This window comes from Chelonoidis abingdonii, chromosome 3, assembly GCF_003597395.2.
Source record: "Chelonoidis abingdonii isolate Lonesome George chromosome 3, CheloAbing_2.0, whole genome shotgun sequence".
NCBI lineage: Eukaryota > Metazoa > Chordata > Testudines > Testudinidae > Chelonoidis > Chelonoidis abingdonii.
The window spans coordinates 105676333-105699201 of NC_133771.1; the positions used below are offsets into that span (position 1 = coordinate 105676333).

A 22869-nucleotide genomic window follows, 5' to 3' on the forward strand; every position below is an offset into this window, starting at 1 on the left:
ATCACAGGTCTGAAGAAATTCAAACTCAACCAAACTCTTATCTGCCAAACTAGCACGTACGCAAAAATAATGTGGTTAAGGCTGAACACTTCAAACCCACCAGGGAAAGGAACATACTTGGGACTCATTCAGATGCATTTCCTTTCTTTCAGGAGCAGCTCAAACCTCTTGGGGGTAAAAGCAAGGAGTGGGATTTAGAACAATAATTTTCTAGAGAAAGTTAATATTCTCTACCCATCACAACAGAGTACGAATCCTTACACTTAACATTTGCCACTCAGCATTAGTTATGGCAACACAGTATCTCCTACTCCCAGTGTAAGAAGATGCTGAGATATGACAGGTAACAGAGGCAAATTTAAAAGTTTGCCTGGATTACCTCAACTCCCAATGAAGCTTTTAAAAATGGTCCCTGCAGAAAACTCTTTTACATTCTGACTGAGGCTCCATAGGCGGATGTATGGGAGAGGCACTGATCAGTACATTTCCTATCTCATGTCCACTCCCTGGAAAGTACTGCCTACCATGGGGATTGCATCAGGAAGCTTTCAGGTGACAAATCAGGTGGTGAGGGTATTTCAAGTCACTGTGACCCTACTGCAAACAGACTCTGCTACCAGATGCCCAAAGCTTGGTTTTCACCAGCAGTATGATTCAGGACTTTTTCAAAAAAAATAAAAATAAAAATAAAAAATACTGCTGAAAAGTAAGTATGTGATGCTGATGGGACATTAACGGCTCCCACTACTGTCAAGTGCTTGCTGCCATACAGAGTTGGCCATGCGCCTAATTTTGGCTATTCAAGGTCTCTGCTTTTCCTATTGTCTTTTTGCTACATAATTGGTGGTCACTGGTAAATGGCAAAAAAGTGACACATACTATGTCAAAATAAACAGACATTTGCACTTGTGATCAGATAAAGCTTGAACAAAGATCTCCAAAGGTAAAAGGCTGTATCACCAAAGCCTCCTAGCCCACACATACACGGAGCTTATTTGAAATATTCCTATAGTGAGTGAGTGTGAAGATACAGCTGGCCAGTACATTTGTCCAGAAGGAGGAGAAAAAATCCTGATAGCTTGCTCACCACCTCACACCCTCTCTCCCCCCAGTTCCAGCTCTACCTGGAGTAGTGATATACCTATCTCATAGAACTGGAAGGAACCTTGAAGGGTCATTCACTAGCAGGACCAAGTACTAATTTTGCCCCATATCCCTAAGTGGCCCCTTCAAGGATTGAACTCACAACCCTGAGTTTAGCAGGCCAATGCACAATCAATCCTCCCATCCGCCTTTCTTTACATCTAAGAAGCTGACCATGCATTTAGCCCATCTAAAAATCCAGATGTATATCAGCTATAATGTACATAGAAATAATAAAGATAATGAACAAGTGTATGTGTGATCTTAATGTAGCCCAAGATCCTATGAAGGGATCCACTGACTTGAAGAAAATGGGACTCCGTGCAGGTAAAAAGGCCTAGGCAGATGGATCCCTTTGCAGAATTGGGGTCCTGGTCTAAGACTTCAGAAAAGAGACTTCTCTGCTTTTTACTTTGCATATTTAAGCTAGTCATGTACATATGACACTATACAAGCAATAAGAGATTTTACTCACTGGCATTTTATCACTTAGAAGCCCAAGTAATGGTGAAGACAGGGAGTAGGAGAGTGCCAACGCTAGAAATACTAACCCCACATAACCAGCCGGTAATTTGAACTGTAAAATAAAGTTTAAAAAAAAAGCACAGAATGATTGAAGTATTCCATAAGAATCACATTTTAGGCTAAGTGGCTGAAGCCAATAACTAACTTCCTTATGAAATATATTTTTCAATACTTGTGTATCAGCAGTAGTTTTGGGGTTCCCCCTTACACCAAATCTCTTCAATTCATCAGGTTCCATTACTCCACAGACACACATGGTTGAAGTCTAATCTCAAAAATTGACAGATTTGCCCCCAATCCAGAAGGCTGCATTTTAACAGCTCAGAATCTGAGGTGTTTAAAATCTAGATCTCAGAGTTCAGTACAAGTGGCTCTAGTATTTACATCTCCTCCAATTTTTAGTTTTATTAATAGTAGAATAGTACAGCATTTGTGCCTTCCTACTAGCTGAAGGTATTTTACAGCATGACTTCCCTTTAAGATGGCTTTTAAACTGGAAAAAATTAGTGATTTGATTTGTTTAAAAAAAGTCAAAAAACACTGCAAACAGAGGTGTTGTTGGAGCCATGTTGGTTCCAAGATATGAGACACACAAGGTGGGTGAGGCAATATCTTTTATTGAACCAACTTCTGTTGATGAAAAAGACAAGCCTTTGAGCTACACAGAACTCTTCTCCAGCTAAATACAGAGAAACACAGAGCTCTGTGTTACAGCTAAATACAAGATATAGAACAGATATTGTTTAGCATAAGTAGTTAGCATATATGCTAAGGGGTCCACCTAAGGTGAAGTGGCTCATTAACACCCTGCTCATAGGACAAAAAAGGTGGGGGAGTGGGTTACAGATTGTTGTAATAAACATAAATCCTATGCCTTTATTAAAACCATGATTTTAGTGTCTAGCAAAGTTATGAATTTAAGCTCCCAGGCTTGTCTTTTGAAAGTGTTGTGCAGTTTTCCTTTGAGGAGAAGGACTGAGAAGTCAGATATGAAGTGATTGTTTCATGAAAAAAAGTGTTCAGACACCAGTGATATGGTGTTTTTGTCTTTCATCATTTTTCTTTGAGAGTTATCTGAGAGAATGACGACTGTCTGGTTATTAGTTATTTATTGGAGAATATAGTGCACTCAGTGAGGTACACCACATGTGATAGGCATGTGTAGGACTCATGGATCTTGAAGGGTACATTGTGGGAGGTATTGCTCATTGTATCTATAGTGATATATCTTCAGGTTTTGCTTCTGTTATGGCAGGAGCTGGTGGGTTCTGGCAGGGCCGGTGCAACCATTTAGGCAACCTAGGCAGTCGCCTAGGGCACTAGGATTGGGAGGGGGCATCATTTTCTTTGGCAGAGACCACAGCGGCCGGATCTTCGACCGCCCTGGTCACTACCCGCACTTAGGCAGAGGGAGCTGGGGCAGGGCGGGCGGCACGCAGGGGAACTCCCCACCCCAGCTCACTCCTACCTCGCCTCGTCCCTGAGCATGCCGTGGCTGCTTCACTTCTTCTGTCTCCCAGGCTTGTGGGGTCAATCAGCTTAGGCCCCGCAAGCCTGGGAGGCGGGAGAAGTGAAGCAGCGATGGTGTGCTCGGGGTGCTCGTGCATGGAGCAGGGGTGAGCTAGGAAGCTGCCGCGCGGTGGGGGGGGGTTACCTCAGGACGGTGGGGGGGGGAACTGCCACAGGTGGTGGGGCACCTCAGGGCGGGGCCGTGGGGTAGGGGGGAAGGGCACAAGGCACAGGCCCTGGGTTCTGGTCTGTGGAGAGCTTACTTCTGCCGATGCTTTTGGAGAGGTAAGGGGTTGTTTCAAGAGCAAAAGAGGGGATTCAGGAAAGATTTCTTTCAGGATGGGGTCCCCACCGAGTATGGGTTGTAATTATTTAATGGATACCAGTATGGGATGATAGGTGACAACTAGGGTTGTGCAGTCAGAGGCAGTGTTATTTCCATATTGAAGAAAGCTCTTTCAGGGTGTTTGGGTGGCCTATTCCCTGATGCAATCTATGTAACATCTCTGGTGTAGTGTCCTTGTCTGATGAAGGCAGTTTTAAGTGTAGTAAAATATGTATCCCAGACTTTCTCCTCAAAAGCATATTCTGTGCTATCAGTGCCCAGCATGGTGTGTTTGGGGTAGTTACTGGATCTGTGAAGTTAAGCGTGGTGATAAGTGAGTTTCTTGTGTACAGTTTTTTGTAGGGATCCATTGTTGAAGCTGATTGCGTTCTCCAGGAAGTTGATGGTGGTGGGGGAGCATTCTACAGAGAGTTTTGGTGATGGGTTGTGGTTTGTTGAAGTTGTGGTGAAAATCTGAGAGAGTTTAGGTCATCTGTTGAGAAGATGAAAATGTCATCCATGTATCTTTGGTACAACGGTTTCATAGTGCATTTGTCCAGAAATTCTTCCTCAAGGTGTCCCATAAAGAGGTTAGCATATTGGGAAGCCATCCTAATACCCATGGCTGTCTCCATGCTTTGAACAAACTGTTTGCTATTGAATGTGAAATGGTTATGGGTGAGGATGAAATAGATGAGTTTGGTGATATGTTTGGGGTGGATATCTGAGTGTTGATCATTGTCTTGCAGATCTTTGAGGTAGGCAATGATACTGTCATAGTTAAGAATGTTGGTATAGAGGAGTGACATTCATAGTGGCAAGGATGGTGTTTTGAGAGAGCTTCTTAATATTGCAGTTTCTGCAGGAAGTTTCGTGTGTCCTGGATGAAGCTGACCTTTTGTGCGGTGAGTGGTTTGAGGATGGTGTCTATGAGTCTGGATATTCCTTCAGTAAGAGTGCCATGGCTAGGTATGATGGGTCTGCCTGGGTTCCATTGTTTGTGTATCTCAGGAAGCATGTAGAAGATCCCTGGGGTGGTTTTGTGCAGGATGAAGTTGTAGTGTTTCTCTTGGAGTTGTTTGCGGAAAGATTTGATAGTATCTTTAAATTCCTTGGTGAATTGTGGTGTGGGGCCTTCTTTAAGTTCATTATAGTAGGCATTGGTGGAAAGTCGTCAGCTGACCTCATTGATGTAGTCATCATGGTTGAGAATTACAACAATACTCCCTTTGTCTGCAGGTTTGATCATTATTAGTGGTTGAATTTCAAGGACTGTACAGCTGTCCTCTTGGCAGTGAAAATACTGTGGTGGATATGATGTTTGTTAAGGATTTCACAGCCTTTTTTTTTCTCCTGAAGCAATCAATGTGTGGTTTTGTCCACTGTGGGTTGTCCATCAGCATGCCCTCTAATTTTCCCCACGCACGTGCGGAATGAATTGTGTTATGTGCACCATCACCTCCATATTGGTGCACATAAAATTCATGTGGTGGGGATGGGGCCAAGGGGTTTGGAGTGTGGGAGGGGGCTCAGGGCTGGGGTTCAGATGAGGGGGGTGAGGGATCTGGCTGGTGGTGTGGGGACAGTGATAAGGGACTCAGGGCCGGGACAGAAAGTTGGGATGCAAAGAGGTGAGGGATCTGGCTGGGAGTGCAGGTTCTGGGGTGAGGTCAGGGATGAGGGGTGCAGGCTGACCCAGGACTATGGCAGGGAGAGAGAGGACTCTCCCAGCGTGCACTCTCCCTCTCCCTCCCCTTCCCTTTCCCCCGCCACAGCACCTAGGCTGGGGTAGTGGGGAAGAGAAGAAATGCCTCTCCTTACTGTGGCAACCCCGGGACTGGGCTGGGGCCGGGGCGCCTCTTCCTCATCTGCAGCAGGTCCAGGGCAGGGAGAGAAGCATGTCTCCCCACCACAGCCCTGAACACCTGCATGAAACTTAATGTGACCACACAGCTTAGAGGGAACTTAGATGTCCAGTCATTCTTTTTTTTCTTATGACTGTGGGTAGGGACATGGTAGTTGTAGGCAGTGTTGTCATTGTTGTGAAAGAATACTTGGAGGCAGAGTCAGTGAAAGAGTTATTCTAGTTTTCCACATGATAGTACGGTATCAGGGTCTGTGGTGGGGCAGAATTTTGGTCCCTTGTAAAGTACAATTAATTCAGCTGCAATTAGGGGTAGTCTTGATAAATTGATGATGTTGGGTTGTCATGCAGCATTCGTGTGTCAGGTTTTATTGCCATGGTTTATCTCAGAGGCAAAGTTCTGTGGGTTGTGGAATTGCTGTAGTTGGTTCCACTTTTTGTTTGTGTGTGTTTGACAGTGGTTAGTTTATTTTTTTAAATAGTTGTTTGAGGGTTTTTGCATGATCTCCAGGTAGGTTTCTTGATTTTTTCTTCTTTCTATCATATGGAGGTACATGATAATTTCCTGCATGAGGTGATTTCTCTCAGAGCATGGGAGGTGCAAGAGATGTTAATTAGTTTTTCTGAAGTCCTTCTGCAGCTCTGTACACCATATTTGGAGTTGTAGGTCTCTTTCTCCAAACAAAAGTTGGTCCAGTAAAAGCTATTACTTCATCCACTATGTCTCTCTAATATCCTAGGAACAAGTCAAACAACAACAAAAGATACTAAATTTTGCCATTGAAATGGAAATTCCACAACATTAAAAAAAAAAAAAAAAAAATAACAGCTGCATTTACTTCCTGAGTAAATGCAAGAAAAATCATCCCCAGAGGGCTCATCATCTATAGCCCTCTGACCACCACATACAACTTCAAATATGCTAAATAAAACTCTGCAAAAGGACTTCAGAAAAACTGAAGAATCATCTCTGGCACTTCACATATGCAAGAAGGAACCTGACAGACAGCTATATACAAATAACCTGTTGATCACCATACCTACCTACACAGGTCCAGTAACTACCCCAGATACACCAATAAACCTGTTATCTAACGGCCTGGCCGTAGACACCACACAATATGCTTTGAGAAGAAAGTCAGAGATACCTACCTTAACACACTTAAAATCACATTCACTAAATAAGGACAGTCCTACAGAGGAGTGGATCATATCACAAAACAGGCCTCTCTCACAGCCCAAGAGAGCTTGCTCCATTACAGAAAAACAAAAAAGTTCTGATATCATATCCCCACTTGTCAGTTATCACCCCACACTGGAACCCTTATAGAGCATCATTAAACAATTACAACCCATGCTCAATGGGGACCACATCCTGAAAAAAGTATTTCCTGAACCCCCTCTTCTGACCTTGAAATAACCCCCTCCCCCACAACCTCACTAAGCTCCTCATCAGAAGCAAGCTCCCTATAGACTAGGGCCCCATCAACTCAAAATGGCACCAGATCCTGACAGAACAGAAGGAATATCTCCACTGCTATAACGATCAATACCCCACCACAACACACCTTTCAAGATCCAGGGGTTCTGCACATGCCTATCACAATGTGTGGTTTACCTCCTCATCCAGTGCACTCAATGCCCCAACAACCAGACAATCACTATGCTGTCAAATAAACTTGCACAGAAAAGTGATAAGACAAAAACACCTTATCACACATGGGTGAACACTTTTCATAAAACCATCACTCCGTATCTGACCTCTCAGCCCGCCTCTTCAAAGGAAACCTGCAAAACACCTTCAAAAGATGAGCCTGGAGCTTAAAATTCATAATGCTGCTAGATACTGCAATCAAGGTCTTAATAAAGGACACTGGATTTATGGCTTATTACAACCATCTGTAACCCACTAACCCCACTTTTTTGTCCTATGACTACAGAGGTGTTAATGGGCCACTTCACCTTGAATGGTCCCTTACAATATGTATTAACTTCTTATGCTAAACAACCTATTCCACTTTGTATTTAGCTAGGACACTCTGAATACCCTTCCCAGACCTGGAGAAGAGTTTTGTGTAATTCAAAAGCTTCTCTCTCTCACCTCAACAAAAGTTGGTCCCATAAATAAAGATCCTCTTTATATCAGAGACAAAGTGGGTGAGGTGGATTCAGGGCATGGGAGGGAGAGGAAAGGGGTCTCACTGATTCAAAAACAATAGAATGGAGAAGTTAGAATATTGTAGAGTAGGCTTTGTTCACTTGCCATTGCCTTTCTCTAGTTTTATAGGCCAATGGCATTAACAATTCGCAATTCTAGATTTGAAGAGCTCAGTCAATTCAAATATTCCAAGACTGCAGCTATTTCAGTTGAAACCTCAAAGTCTGTAAATACTCTTCTTACCCAATCACATGAACATGAACCCTCCTGCCATTCATACATGCATTATCTGTTCATACTTATCCAGAGTGGGTAAGAATCAGGGAAAAAAAAAAAAAAGGCACTTGGCAATTAAGCTTGTTTTTTCAAGTTCCCCGATGGGGAAACACAATGACGACAGCATTAATACATACCTACTGATTTTGTTAGCATGCACTTTATTTCAGCATGTCATGCAAACATACGAACAAGGCCAAGATAGTGTCTTCAGAATAGACTGTTGAAATAGTTTAAGTGTTGGGGTGGGGGGTGAGAACATATTAAAGAGAGCAAGGGATGGATTTTCACAGCTGTTGAGTACCCATAATTCCAAATGAAGTTAATAGGAGCTGCTGGCGCCCAGCACTGTGGAAATCAAATTACTCTTAATGGCAAGTCAACAATACAGTATTAAGCTCGGCTAATGCCAATGACAAGCACATTTGATAAAATAGAATTTATTAGGACATTGATTTTAAAATATTTTGATTAAAGTACTCCATATTGCTGAATTCATTAACCCATCTGTTGCACATTAAGATGACTCACCTTCTCCGAAACAAACAGTGACATAGTGGGATCCAGAAAGCCTAAACACGCACTTAGTGAAAATCTAGTAAAACAGAGAAATACAACTTTTGGCAGAGTAATGAGCATCCAGAATGATTCCTTGGTAGCGACTGCATCTGTTTTAAGAGAAGAAAAGAAACTGTGTAGCATGAATTGTGTTTAATCTGATATGCTCATAACCCACTCTCTTGCTTCCAAGATTCAATATTCTCCCACAACCATCTTCAAAGCAGCGGGAATCTCAAAAATTGAAGCAAAATTTAGAATGTTACAGCTCATGGTTGGACATTGTTATGAGATCAGATTTTTTTTTTTTTTTTAAAACCTCGAAAATTGGAAGCTGGACAAATGAACAGAGGGGGAAAAAATGAGAACAGAACTTAAATGTTCCTACTTAATGCTTTCATCTTAGATTAAAGTAATTGGGCTATTGCCTATTAAGTGAATAGGCAAAAATATGAAATACAGCCATCTCTCTACAGTACACCATTTGCCATTACATAAGATCAAACTAGATAATTAATAATTCATTCTGACCAGTAAACAGGGCCGGCTCTAGGTGTTTTGCTGCCCCAAGCAAAAAAATTTTGGCTGCCCCCCACCTCCTGCCACCCCAGCCCTGGGCTCCCCCACAAACATGACCTCCTCATTCACCACAGCAATCCCGTTTACACTTGCAGTTGGGATCAAACTGTTTCTCCTATTTTTATTTCACTTTAGTATAAATCTCACCCTCCCCCCTGTCCCCCGCAGCCCTATCTTTAGTACTCCAAATGCACATGGAAGGCATAGGGACTAACCCTCAAACCTTGTACTCAGAAAGGGATGGGGATCTAGTAAAGAGGGTTCAGGCAGGAGGAGCAGGTGTGGGGGTGCTGGGGGCTCAGAGGGGCAGGCATTGACAGCTGCTTCCCCAGCCCTGTGCAGGCAGAGCCAAGAGGACAGACACTGACCTCCAGGTGCCCGAGCCACGGGGGTCCCCTGGCGGGGCAGTATCTGCTGCCCCTCTTGGAGCTGGGCTCCGCCTCTCCCCACCCATGGCAGGCAGCATGGGGCTGAGGCGGGGGAGGTGAGCAGCGGGCTGGGTCCGAGGGCAGGAGGGGGTGGTCAGGGTCGGCTCTAGCCATTTCGCCTCCCCAAGCATGGGCAGCATGCTGCGGGGAGCGCTCTGCCGCTCGCCGGTCCCACGGCTCCGGTGGACCTCCTGCAGGCATCCCTGTCGAGGGGCTGCTGGTCCCGCGGCTCCAATGGAGCATCCGCAGGCACGCCTGCAGGAGGTCCACTGGAACCGCGGGACCAGTGGACCCACCACAGAGACGCCTGCGGGAGGTCCACCAGAGCCACCTGCCGCCCTCCCAGCAACCGGCAGAGCGCCCCCCATGGCATGCCGCCCCAAGCACGCACTTGGCGCGCTGGGGCCTGGAGCCGGGCCTGGGGGTAGTGGCAGCTCCCTGGCAGCTTGGGCTGCCCAGCCACTCACCCTGTCAGCGCGCGAGCCAGGATGCGCGCCCCCTGCCCAGCCCGGCGATGCCCTGGACAGCCCACTCGGGTGGGGAAACGCCACGCTGCACTGCCCTGGGGAGACTAAGAGCAGAGCAGCAGCAGGACTCTCCCTGCATCCCAGGCTCCACTTCCCTCTCTTCCCGGGTCCTCACCCACAGGCTGGACTGCAGTTCAGGCTACCCTGCCGCTGGGGAGCCAGAGCATCATCCCCCGGAGCTGAGCCCCTCTCGCAGCCGCAGCCCGGGCTCAGCTCCGGGGCATGATGCTCAGGGCAGCCTGAACTGCAGTCCAGCCTGTGCAACTCAGGCTGCCATCAGCACCATCTTGCTACTGAAGCCAGAACTGCAGGGTCAGTTCCCACTCAGCCTGAAAGCCTCAGCTGACAGGGAACATCTTGGTTTAGTGCCGGCTCCTGGCTTTTTGTGCCCCCAAGCAAAAAAAGGGGGAGGGGGCTGGAATGCAGCCCCTTGGAAAGTGCTGCCCCAAGCACATGCTTGGAACACTGGTGCCTAGAGCTGGCCCTGCCAGTAAAAGAAAATTAACACATTGTGCATCATAAAACCACATGTGGAAGTTCTCCCTTCTCATGGTATTCCTAGTTCAGATATGCGCTACCAAAACAAAAAAGATTGTCAGTTGTCAAACCAAATCAATTAGCATATTCATGCAGTTACCCGATCAGGCTCCTGCACCTTGGATATGCACTCTAGACATGACACATTTCAAGTACCATTGTGATGTCTTTTCATTTTTAAGTTATGTTCCATTGCCCTGCTCCTGCGCACACTTCAACACATGCACAAACATCTACAAGATCAAAACCTAGGACTATTGTATAATGACTTTCACATTGCAGAATTCCAAAGCTGCATAATTGAGTATTTATATCCAAGCTATAAACATCTTTTGAAGACAGACAAATGGTTAATCAGCATATCCCATGTAGTGGTAGCAGGCAGGATAAACACTTATATATGCGGTCTTCCTTTCCTGTGATTTTTTTTATATTTACCATCCCCTACCTTGTGGGCTTTCTACAAAGCTTCAAGTATTTAGCCATGCAGTTCTTATCCTCCAGAGTTATCACATCTGAACTGTTCCATTAGTTTTATCCTCCAGCAATCTGGTGATGACTACCTTCTAATATTAGGCTGTTCATATTATATTGACAGTTACTTTCTAGCTATTTTTTCCTCTCGAAAATACATCAGAGTTCAAAAGTACTGCATGCAGCTGGATTCTCTTCCTTGTGTTCGTTATCTCTTGCATTGTGTGGAATACAATACATAGGAATCTATTTGTCCTTGGTACTGTAAGACTCCAACTAGCCTCAAAATGCTACTAAGCAAAGACAACTGATCATTTCCAGTCCCAAAGCTAAGAGACACATGTAGAAAAGTCTCACTGCAGTTCAATGCAACAGAGGAAGCTAGCATTTACAGGGATGGACAGAAGATATTTGGTTCATTCCAAGCCATGTGCATCCATGATTTTTAGTTATGTTCTACAAGGACCTGATCCTGCAACATTAAAATCAGTTGCAATTTTGCCATAAGATTTCTGATGCCTGATCCAGCTCCAGAAATCTTACACAGATAGCTGCACACATGAAGAATTAAAATATTTTACTGGAGTATGTATCTATCCATCCATTTCAAATTTGAAATATTAATCAAAGGAAGTAGAAGGAAAAGAGCCTACCGTATTTTGGTAAGAGGTACATGTTCAGAGGCACCAGGATCAGCACTATGCATCCTAGCACTATGAAAGGGACTTCATAGCCAAAGGACTGGAACAAAAAGCCACCTATAGGTGGGCCCAGCACCAGTCCAAGCCCTGTAAATGTTTCAAGACTACCCTAAAGAGGGGGAGAGAGAGAGAGAAAGAGAGAACAAACATCAATTTTGGGGTGCATCCAAATTCTTCAGCAAGTGTCTGGAGACAAACCACTTCCTATGAGAAGCATCCAGTGTGAGGAGGTTGGTTAGATAGAAGTGAGGCTCTGTCATTCATCAAGATCTAGAACAAATCAGATCCATCAACAAATCACTTTCACATGCAAGGACAGCAAAAGGAGTCTGGAAAGTTGTCTAGGTAAAAGCAATTTGATCCTCTTATTTCAGCCCAGAGAGGACAGGACCAAGTATAGTTCTTATATTTTGGTATTAGCTACTCAAGTACTGCCTAACATAGCTAGTTTCTGGGGCAAAACACCTCAATATACCCAGTACATCTGCAGAGAGGCCAGCAATGAAGTGACTACATTTCCCAAATACTAAGTTCTCCCCTTCAGGTTCTAATGTAATTTTGTAAGCATATTGCAGATCATCATCAGCAAGTCACTTCTTTGGGGCTTGGGTGGTAAATGCCTTAAGTTGAAGCATTTTTCTACCTATATACAATTGGTCAAGTTCAGCCCCTGCATCTATCTAATAAAGTCCATTAAGTCATAAAATGGGTATGCTTGACCTGCTAAGTTTGGTTTCTTTTCTCAAAGGCTACCTCAAAAAAAAGGATGAAGGAGATCTATGTGGACTTAGTCTCCTCTTACAATACAATTAGTCCTCATTAGGTAGTCAATAGGTGGACCACAGGCCAAATCCAGGGCTGGCTCCAGGGTTTTTGCTGCCCCAAGCGGGTTGGTGGGGGAGCTAAGATCAGCCGCAGCTCCACCGCGCCACTTTCTTCTTCGGCTGCAATTCAGCTGCAGTTCCTTCCCTCCAAGAGGGACCAAGGGACCCGCTGCCGAAGATCCCGACTTGCTGCCCCTTCCCCTTGGCCCCCCGAAGCACCGGCTTGCTGAGTTGGTGCCTGGAGCCAGCCCTGGCGAAACCCAGACCATCAGATGCTTTTGAATGGAGCCCAATAATCTATTTCTCATATTTTTATTTATTTTCCTCTCTGGAGTCTGGACCGTGACTATACCTTGACCAAAAAACTGGACTTTGACAAAAATAATTGACTACCCTTCAGTTACGTCGTTGGATCAACCTATACTTAGACTAAGAACTTTTCCTAAAACACAACAAAAAAAAGTAGTTAGCCATAATATCCAGTGGGAAGTAATAGAACAGTGACAAGAAAGCTCATATAAGGGATGTCTACACTAGAAAGATGTACTGCTTGCACTATAGGGGTAGTGCTTTCACCAGCATCATTATTCCTATGCAGGAAGGAGAAAAACTACACTGAAAGAAATCACCTTTACCCTGTATAACTGTCTACATAAGGCTTTTGCCAGTATAACTATTTTGGTTTAAAAAGGCCACCCATAATTCAAATATGGGTAAAAACTTAAGTGTATATCAGACTTGAGTGTCTACTTGGTCTCCTTGGAGTTACTTTGCTTTGGGAAGGAGTGCGGGGGGACAGGGCAGTTTTTGTTTTGTCGCAATGCTGTAGTGGTCTACTTCTGAGATTTTTGCTGTGTTAACAGCAAACTATGACTAGTTATTTTCACAGGATTTCAGAGATAACACTGAAGGGCAGACATCTCTCTCATGGAGAAACAAGACTGACAGGTGATAGAGGCCCCAGTTCAGCAAGTCCACCTTTGTGAACTGGAGCCTTATATAAAAAGATGGAGGGTTTAAGATTTAAAGTAAACTTTCATTTAGTTCTCCCACATGCTCTCCACCCCCTATTCCCCCCAAAAATGATTACTTCTATCTAAATTTAACAGCAGCACCATTCCTACTCCAAGTCTCCAGCCATATCCACTTAGATCCTTCCTCCCATTGCTACTGGCTTGCTGTTTTATAAGTAGGGCACAGCATTAGTATCATGCAAAGTTGGGTCAGCATGCCCTCCCTTGTGTGTACTCCTAGTGAAGCCATCACCTATGCAGCTGGACACAATAGCATAGGGCACTTTGCAACAGTCCCCACTAGAATGGAGGAACCTTAGAATAAAAAAAATCCCAAATGTAATGGTTTAACTCCTCACTGAAGCACCTGGTTAAAGCAGATTGATCCTTAAGCAGAAAGCTGTACAATAAGCCAGACATTTCCCTTTGTTGTGTTATGTCATAAGGAATTCAGTTTTCATGAAGACTAGATTAAATGGAAAGCATTTTTAAAATGCTTTAAAGTTATATGTCGTCTGTCAATATCCTACCCACGTTTCAAACAAGGCTGGTAAACTGATCACAACAAGAATATAATTTTAAAAAAATCCCTCCTTTCCTAAGTCTCAGAAAGACATCAAGGTTTTTATTATTTTAAACACTCCTGTATATGTTACTGAATGAGCTCAGTTTTACTTCTTTATTCCTTCCATTGTTCCAGGACCTGCATAACTTTTGTTGCACCTGAATCATGTTTATTCATCCAGGCATATATAGTTTTTAATTCAAAATTAGAGATTTTTTGTCAGGCTTTTTAAATTGGAGGAGCTTATATTAGACACCTGACATGAGCTGTAGGGTTACAGTGGCTGTCTGGTATGCAAAATGCATAAAGATGAGTCATTAAAAAACACTTATTCTGGACATTTGGCTATAATGTATAGTTCTGTACATACCATTACTGTAGCTATATTATTGGGAAAAGCCTTTGCAAGAATAGAAAATGAAGCTGTCACTGCTGCAGCAAAGCCTATGGCATCCATCGCTCTAACCAGAAAACACAAACCAATGAATATTGGTCCATCAGGTGCTCTATCCAACATACTGAAAGAACAAGGAAACAAAACAAAATGAAACAAGCCAAACTGATAATAGTTTTAAACAATATGCTCGAGTGGTCAAAGCACAGGGCAAGTCATTTGCCCTTTGTCAAATGGGGAATAACTCTTACCTACCTATCACATAGAAAGTTTGAAAAGTTTAGACACCTAGAAGCCAATGCAGGTTCTCCCCCCTCCATCAGAGTCCAGGGACAGGGTCCTGACGAGAAGCTCAGTTCCTCTTGACTCTCAGGTGCTGTGGAAGGTGCTGTCCCAGGACCTGCTTGGGTGCTCCAGCTTTTGCATGTATTTGATATATTAGAAACTCCAGTATCTCTAGGTATGTCTACACTGCATTGGAAATCCATGCTAAGACTCAGGTTTGAGCCCAGACCTCCCTTAGCAGCCACACACAAATATTCTGACTTGGACTGTCAGACCCAGCTCCTAGGACATGGGTGAAAAAGGGTGTTGGGTAGGGGAGGGGAGGGTCTGAGCCCGAGTCCTTCGGAGATTCGGGTTCCAACTGTCTTTTTGCAGGGTGGATGCATCTCAACCCTGGCTTCCCAGGGTCATGGCTGGACAGCTCGTCAACATTGTTCCCCAGTCCTCTGGGCCAGTGTTTCTTGGCCCTTTTAGCTCAGAACTACCTACTTGATTCCCAGAAACTGGAAGCAACCCTTCCTTCCCATGCTGGCCTCTGAACTGGGAACACAGTTAACCATCTCCTATGTTAGCACACTTGCTGTAGGATGACTTCTTGTGGCTGCCCATGGGTACTAGCCAGTCTCGGAAAATCAGCCAGATTCTGGTTAATCTCTAATGCAAGACAAGCAAGTTATCTGACTTCAGCAAAAGTACCAGAAATGACCATGTGTACCAGGAAAGGTTGGAGAAGCTTGCAGCATTGGGGATCCACCACTCAGCTGATCAATGCTCAGAGTGAACAGAGTGACTCTAGACCAACTACTGCAAAGTCAGGGATAAACAACCACAGCTCTGGGAACTCTCTGCCTCTCCTCCGAGGAATTTGATTGAGTAATGGGAACTGAACATCTCACTGAGCCTATGGTAGTGCGTGACAATGTGCTGAGCAGGGATGGCACCCTTGTAAGCCCTGAGTCACAGGCAACACATAGCAAAGCCAGCCGCCATCAGATCAAGCACAGGAAGGATTCTGCTGCTCATGCCAGTCCCTGAGGAAGTTCTGCATAGTGAGCTGCTACAGCACATCCTGAGTCCATGCTGAGAGGAGCTGTTTGAAGATGCCCCAGGGAGCAGCCCGCAGCAGAACTGAAAGCATCAGAACCTGGTGAACATGGTGGCAGAACATTTTTGTTAATATAGGGAAGAGTCAATTTTGGCTTATGCCCCAATGAAATCATCATCAGCGACAGCAGCATGTATCCGCTAAAGGTGGAACACATGCCAGGCCCCTAATGTTACCCCCACCCCCGGCCGCCATATGGAATTCAAAATGGATTCCGGGAAGTGAAAACAAAAAAGTTAAGCAGTTCTGATGAAACTTTTACTAGATATTCACACACACACCCTTGTCCCAAAGATGCATTGTAGAGATAAAGCGCCTCTTACTAATAGTACACAATGCCATACAAATCAGCACCACTGGACCATGCCAAGCTGCCTGTCCAATTACCCTAAACTATAATGGAGATATGGGGTGGGGGAAGGGAGGAGAGAACATAACTGTCCAAAATGCACCTGGGTTGTATTTACTCCAGGAATCCTGTATTACGAGTCCAAAAAGATGCCAGGAGGGGGAGTGCTTTTCAATCCCTTTTACTGAGCTATTATCCAAATATGGGGAGAGGGGTAAAAAGTTTTTTAGGCTATGGACATCTATGTGGAGTTCAGGCGTGTGCGCGTGCGATATAAGGAATCCAAATTGACCTGGGGTGTCTGTATGTAACCTTGGGGGCTGTATTGTAAGCCTAAGCTGCATTGGGGTCATTGCCTGACTGCAGGGAGCTTTCAGGGAGGCTTCACTAGATCTGCAAGTGAACTCTGCATCCTGTTCATTTCACCACAAGTTTTCCATACAGTCCCAGTTATTAATGTCTCCAAACTTTTCCTGGAGCATAAACTCCAAACGGGTGATCACATTTCAGTGCAGGGCATGCTTATGAGGGCCTCCTCTGTAGGTCACTAACCCCTTCCACACATGTGTGTATTGGTCAGGCATTATAAGTCTAAAAGGATTATAAAACCATGGTATGCAGTCCCCCTTCTTCCACCATAACGCAAAAAAAATGGACTGGAATTTTAGAAATAATTTAAATTGATTTGTAAATCAGGCCTTATCCTAACATGATTGCTTTCTGCTCAATTCCCAACAGTGTCAGAAAACCAACTTCTTTTTCTCAGAATAAAGCCCAAAGTACCATTTTTTACCTTGACTTTCACTACTGATGAAGTGAAACTTTTTGAAATACTTGGACAATATGGTCTTCCATTTGTCTTGCCAACCCTTTCACCTCTGCAGGGCAGTCAGTTACGCAGGACCCTTTGGGGATCAGGGAGAGAGGAAGGGCCGTATGCTGCTACAGCAGTCAAGGAGAAAGCAGGCAAGAAGAATTAATGGTGGACATCCTGGATAAAAATCAGTCATAAGCAGCAATATCAATGGGAGGAAGATGTACAGTAGATTGACAGACCAAGAGAGGCTGCAGCACATTAGGGAAGAGTGGCAGCATCGTTTCTGGAGCCCAAACAACATTTGAAGGAGAAAATTCAAGTACAGCAGAAAGTTTAGGGAAGCTGCTTGTGCTTACCTCTGTACCTCCTGCTCCAGTCCCACCCTCTGAGCCCCACCACTCTACTGTATCCTGCAGCCCCAGAACACTTTGGACCATTCTGTGATTGGGCGGTACATGCCCCCAAGGCATGAACACTAATTGGAATGGGCACATGTATCTCATTCATTCTTCCAGTCCTGTGCAGCAGCAGCCAGTACATACATGATGCACTAGAAAAGCCAAGAACTGGGGAAGGAGGTACTCAGAATTGGTGAAACAGAACTGGAGTGTTTTCTTCTTGGAGTGGACAGGATGAGTCAAATAGCTACCCACCTGTCTCAGTGAGAGAGACAGACTTAGGGAGCTGGTACCAGTTTAGCACTGTCTTGCCAGTCTGTTAGCCACCCAATCAATCAATCTCCTGAGAAGCTCTGCCAGCCTTTCCTTTACCCTGCAGGTTACACTCTAATCCCCATTCTCCCTTGAAGAGTAGAGTATTTCCTGTAATATCCAGACCCTGTCACTGGGCACTCACAGAAATTATCAAGTTGGCTGTCTCCAAAGAAAGCAAACTCACCAGCCTGTTTTATACTTAATAAAGTGTGAATTCTGAACTGAAAAAAGCGCTGAGATGAATTAAACTCAAGAATAAACTTATTGATTAAGGACAGAGATTTAAGTGAAACTGGTTAAGATGGTCAAAGGGTAATTGGTTACAAATAAAACAGAAGTATAAATACTTCTCAGAGATGAATAAACTTTTAACAGGTGGAAAGCTTTACCTATGCTAAAGTTTCTTGCCTACAGCAACCTCTCAGCATCACTAGCCCCAGAGCCAGGATCCAAATTCCAAGGCTGCAAAAAGAACTGTCTGTTTTGCTCCCTCAGTTATGGACAAAATGTTTTCGCCTTATATTTCCCCAGAACTCTTTTGTGTCTGGGATCAAAACAGACAGACAGTCTCTCTTGCTTTAAATCTCCCCCCACACCTGGCTTTTCCTGGTGACTTGCATGCAGATGTAGTTCCCATTGCGTTTTGGCTTTCACAGTGCTTAATTTTACATCAGTTATGTAGGCACACTGGTAAGTCAATATTCCTTTGTTTGAGAGAAACATGTTTATTAACCCTACCTAGTAACATTTTCAACATAGTAGTTACATATTTTAAACATTTTTAGTACATACATACAACTTCTTGAGAGTAATACCAGCAGATGCATCTCACAATGCTTAGAATGACCAGTACGGTATAAGCTGTTATTTGACATCTCACACAATCTTCTTTAAAGACAAATACTGTGACAGCAACCTGTTAGGTGTAGTGACTTGGACAGGTCAGATAAGAGTCACTGACACAAAGCAGTGAACCACTAATGAGTCTGTGTCACAATTGTTCACTTTTTTGGCAGTGATTTAATGAGCACCATTCACCAGTTTTTGCAATTTTTCCTCCCTGGTATTAGGAGTTTGGTGGCAGCTGTGCTGGCCTGTAGTTTCCCAGTTTTTATTAAAACCATGTCTAGAATTAAAAAGTGTTTTGTTTGCACAAATATGGTGTCATGACAGCTGTTTATCTTTACCAAAGCTGACTACATAACAGCAATCCAAAAACAGTGGGCTGAAGCACATGCCCATTTTACACAAAGATTTTAAAAAATATATATATAAAAAAGACCATATATTCCATTGCATCCATACGTTTAAATTCATTAAGAATCCCCCAGAGGCAATGGAAGTGTGAATGGGATCCATCCCACCACAGATGATATTTCACATTACTATAGGTATATAGTCGCACTTACTATTCCCCCTCATCCACGGGGCGAGGCAAGCCCACATTGTGGCTGCACAAAGCATTCCTGATTTCCATGGCACATGTGGATCCTGATTCCATTATAATAGGTGTACTGGTCTAGCAATCCATTAAAAGCCTGAATGCACACCTGAAGAAATGGCTTCACCTTGTGAAGAGCACAGCATAACACTAGCATCCAAACAATCCAGTAAACAGCTATAGCAGGATTTCAATCTGCCAAACAGACACTGAACCACCATTCTACAGCTACTAAAGGTGTAATTAACCTTCTTTTGCCAGGCCTTCTGAGATCAGGGTACTGTTTCAGAAGCCATAAGAGGTACGTGGAGTTCCCTAGAACAGGGAGGACACTTACTCTATTTATTACCATCTCATTCAGTGGGAATAGTGTCCCAGCCTGTCCATGAAGGTAAAGTCCTATTCTGCCAAAAACTTTGGCACCATACACTTTGCTAGAACAGCCCATGTTGGCATCCATGAATTAGCCTCTATGGTCAACCAGGGCCTCCATGATCATCAAGTTGTACCACTTGTAGTTCATGCACTCATGCGCTCCTTGAGGAGAGCAAACTAAGGACACGAGTCCCATCCATGCCCCAGTGCAGTTTGGAAAGCCCATTCTCTCAAAGTTGTTTCAGGGACTTTGTTTATGCCCATTAACCTTTGGGTAAATCTCAGTTCCAATTGCCACACAAACATCTACCAGCACAGCTCCTACCATTGACTTGCCAACACCAACCTGTAGCAGTCAGGGATAGAGTTTCTTTCAGATGGCTGTAGCAACCTTGCTCTGGACCACCTGGGCTCCCTCACATGTGTCCTGATGCTGAAGTGTCAGGGCAAGCTGCTGACAAAGCTCCAGAAACATCATCTTCTTCATGTGAAAGTTCTGGAGCCACTGCTGGGCATCTCAAGTCCACATGATCTGATCCCATAAGTCTGTTCTCATGGTCCTGATCCAGAAGCACCAGTCAACATATGAGGAAAAATCTGCAGCTATAGCAAGAATCATTGACAGCACCCACCAGCTGGAGTCTGCAACATCTTTATTCCTCTGAGAGGTGTCTCCAGTAGGGATCCCCCTCCCCTCCCCCCCCCCCCCCCCCAAATCCTGCAAACACTGTTGAAATATCCACCAGCATCTCATGGGCACTCTATCATTTCCTGAAATGGGAGGGAAAGTGCAAGCTAGACAAATTCTTCCAACAGTGCTTCACCCATGTTTGTGACTCTGGTTCTTGGGAGTGTGTAGACCCAAAGATGGCTCAGCTGAATGTGTTGGCAGGTTGAGATGACTGTCCAGCCTATGGCACTTGACTGGAAGTTAAGTTTTCCCACAATACACAGTGAAACAAGGCCTAGAATGGCTACAGCTAGAGGATGCACTAGGACACTTGGAATGTGTCCCAAGAATAATGTTTGACTGGGGTCAGAGAAGCACAGCATGGATGTGTCAGCATGATTGCAAGACCCAGGTCCAGAAATTGTAAGCCCTGGTTCATGATGCAGCATGGATGCAAAAGATACTGAGTCTTCAGTCTCAGATCCTACAGACCCAGGCTGACAATGCAGTGCAGACATACCCCTAGTGCCTGAACTGGAAACGGAGAGTGAAACAACCTCTAGCCCTTCTCCAACGCCTTCACCCCCTTTGGAGGCAGAGGGCCAGCACAGTATCCTTCTCCCCATGAAAAACTCCAGTGCCTTCCTCAGTTGCTCCTCATCATTTTGCCAAGCAGCATCCCCACAGAGCTGAACTTGATTTCACAATTTCACAGCATTGTGAAATAGACCCTTTTTAAAAATAAAACCTACATAATCAGAAATTAGTGCCTTAGACCCTACAATTGCCAGGCAAAGTTTCCAATTTCCAAATGGATTTAAAATAATTAAAAGTCTCATTTTATGAGCTAGATTTTGTATGTGCTTATTACCATACTTGAGGTTTTTCCAATAACCAATTAGCAAATTGCATTTATGGCATCTTCCAGCCAAGGGTCTCAGAGTGCTAAACAAACCTTATAGCCCCCGGAGTTAGGCAACTATTATTCTCACTTTACAGAGGAGGAAAACTAAGACAGAGAGGTTAAGTCATTGGCCCAGTGTCAGAAACAGAGCTGAGGTCTTTTGATTCCTAGCCCTGAGTCACAAAAAACACAATGCAAATTTCACACTAGAAACAAGAAAACACACTCACCCGAACAGAATTGTAACACATCCAGAGACAAACATCCCAGCCACAAACATGAATTTGGCTCCAATTTGTACAAGCTGTAATTGGTCAAGAATAAATGTTACATTTTAATTATTTCCAGTCCATTTTTAAATCAAGAAAATTTATTTGGAGAGTTTTGTTATGAAATCAAAAACACTGTGTGCATGCTCTAGAAAAATCACTGACAAAACAAAGGCAGAGAATGAGACTCCCTCCCACGTTTAGCTTATAATCAAACCTAAAAATATTCTAAATGGTTAACTGACTTAACCTACTTTTCCCCAATGGTAAGTCACTGGCAGAGCTAACTCTCACTGCCATTTGCTGTAGCCTCTGTATAGTGACAGAATGCACCAGCATTCTTATATCGCTTAGATAGAGTGACTCACATACATCCAGCATTGCCTATAGCAGTCAGTAATGGTGCTATTAAAGTAGGCAATGGGGAGCTGACTAAAATGGTTGTTTCCATTTGCTCAGCTGCTAGTCTGTTCAATAGATAATCCAAGACAACAGGATATATAAGCACCTCAGGGCATATAAGCACCAGAGGCAGTAAACACAGGATCTGTGAAAGGCTAGTTATTCAGGGAAAAGATCGTTCTGTCATGGAAGCCAGTTTAAAAGAAACTAGTAACCATCTCTGCGGTAAGGAATGCACTACACTTCTCCTCATTCTCAGAAATGCCAGAGGCAAGACAGCATGGCCTGCTTTCACTATAGACTCTACCAGCTAGGAAATGGATGGCTGAGGGCGCAGCCTCTGGCCAGGTCACCTTCAACAATATAACTCTCTGTGGCTTCTTGTTGCATTCTAACCCTCCCTTAGCATGAGCACACATTTCAGTTTCTTTGGATTGTTCAGGGCTGGAGAACCAGTTCCTGTACTGCAGCGTGTTTTACTGAAGCCAGTGGTTTGTCCTGCTTTCAGTGAAACACAGATGTCTGATCATTGCTACAGGCTACCCGTTTGTCTCTTCCATTAGTGAGAAGTTGTGTGCTTCACACAGCCCCCACTCACTTACCTTGCAGATGAGAAGTCACACACATGCACAGTAGTGGCAGCCGGAGCCCAAGCCCAAGTCACCAGCCCCAGGGCAGCTGCTCCTTTTGCCCCCCCCCCCCCGATCAGCAGCCCAGGGGAAGGTGGAGGGGGCAAAAGGGGCCTCACTTTAAGCAGGGTCCTTTGCCATGGTACTGCTTTAAAAAGTCAGCTGTACAGGCTGCTGTTATCGGTGGCAACCTTTTACCAGTACACTGTACCAGTTTGTACCGCCTTACTTTCACCCCAGTGGTCTGTTGTAAGGGCTTTTATTCTTTTTTCTTGTAAATTGCAGGGACTTCCCATTGGAAACAGAGGTCTAATGCCCCCCCCCCCAAAGGAAGGGGCAAAATAAAAAAAAAAAAGTGTTTGTAAGTGTTTTAAAAGTATAGCTAGGGCCTTAAAGCAGCCTGTACACTAGCTTAAGAACTATATTCGATAGCCATATTTAAGATGGGAACCAAGAAGACATTTTCCAACTCTAAAATGTTGTCTTGCATGGTTTAGCTCCATGCCCACT

General features: G+C 44.3%; 1 protein-coding gene across 3 annotated transcripts in view; it reads right to left on the minus strand.

Annotated features, from left to right (window-relative positions):
- LOC116824894 (MFS-type transporter SLC18B1-like) overlaps nt 1–22869 on the minus strand; it is a 122804-nt gene that overhangs the window by 93567 nt on the left and 6368 nt on the right. For 2 of the 3 annotated variants that reach the window (XM_075063963.1, XM_032780511.2), the window contains exons 4-8: nt 21290–21363; nt 14377–14524; nt 11557–11713; nt 8332–8468; nt 1619–1720 (exon numbers count right to left, since the gene is read on the minus strand). The exons of the other annotated variant lie outside the window; for it this stretch is intronic. In XM_075063963.1, the coding sequence (XP_074920064.1) occupies nt 1619–1720; nt 8332–8468; nt 11557–11713; nt 14377–14524; nt 21290–21363 (618 nt within the window). The remainder of the gene's footprint in view (nt 1–1618; nt 1721–8331; nt 8469–11556; nt 11714–14376; nt 14525–21289; nt 21364–22869) is intronic. 3 annotated transcript variants of the gene reach the window in all.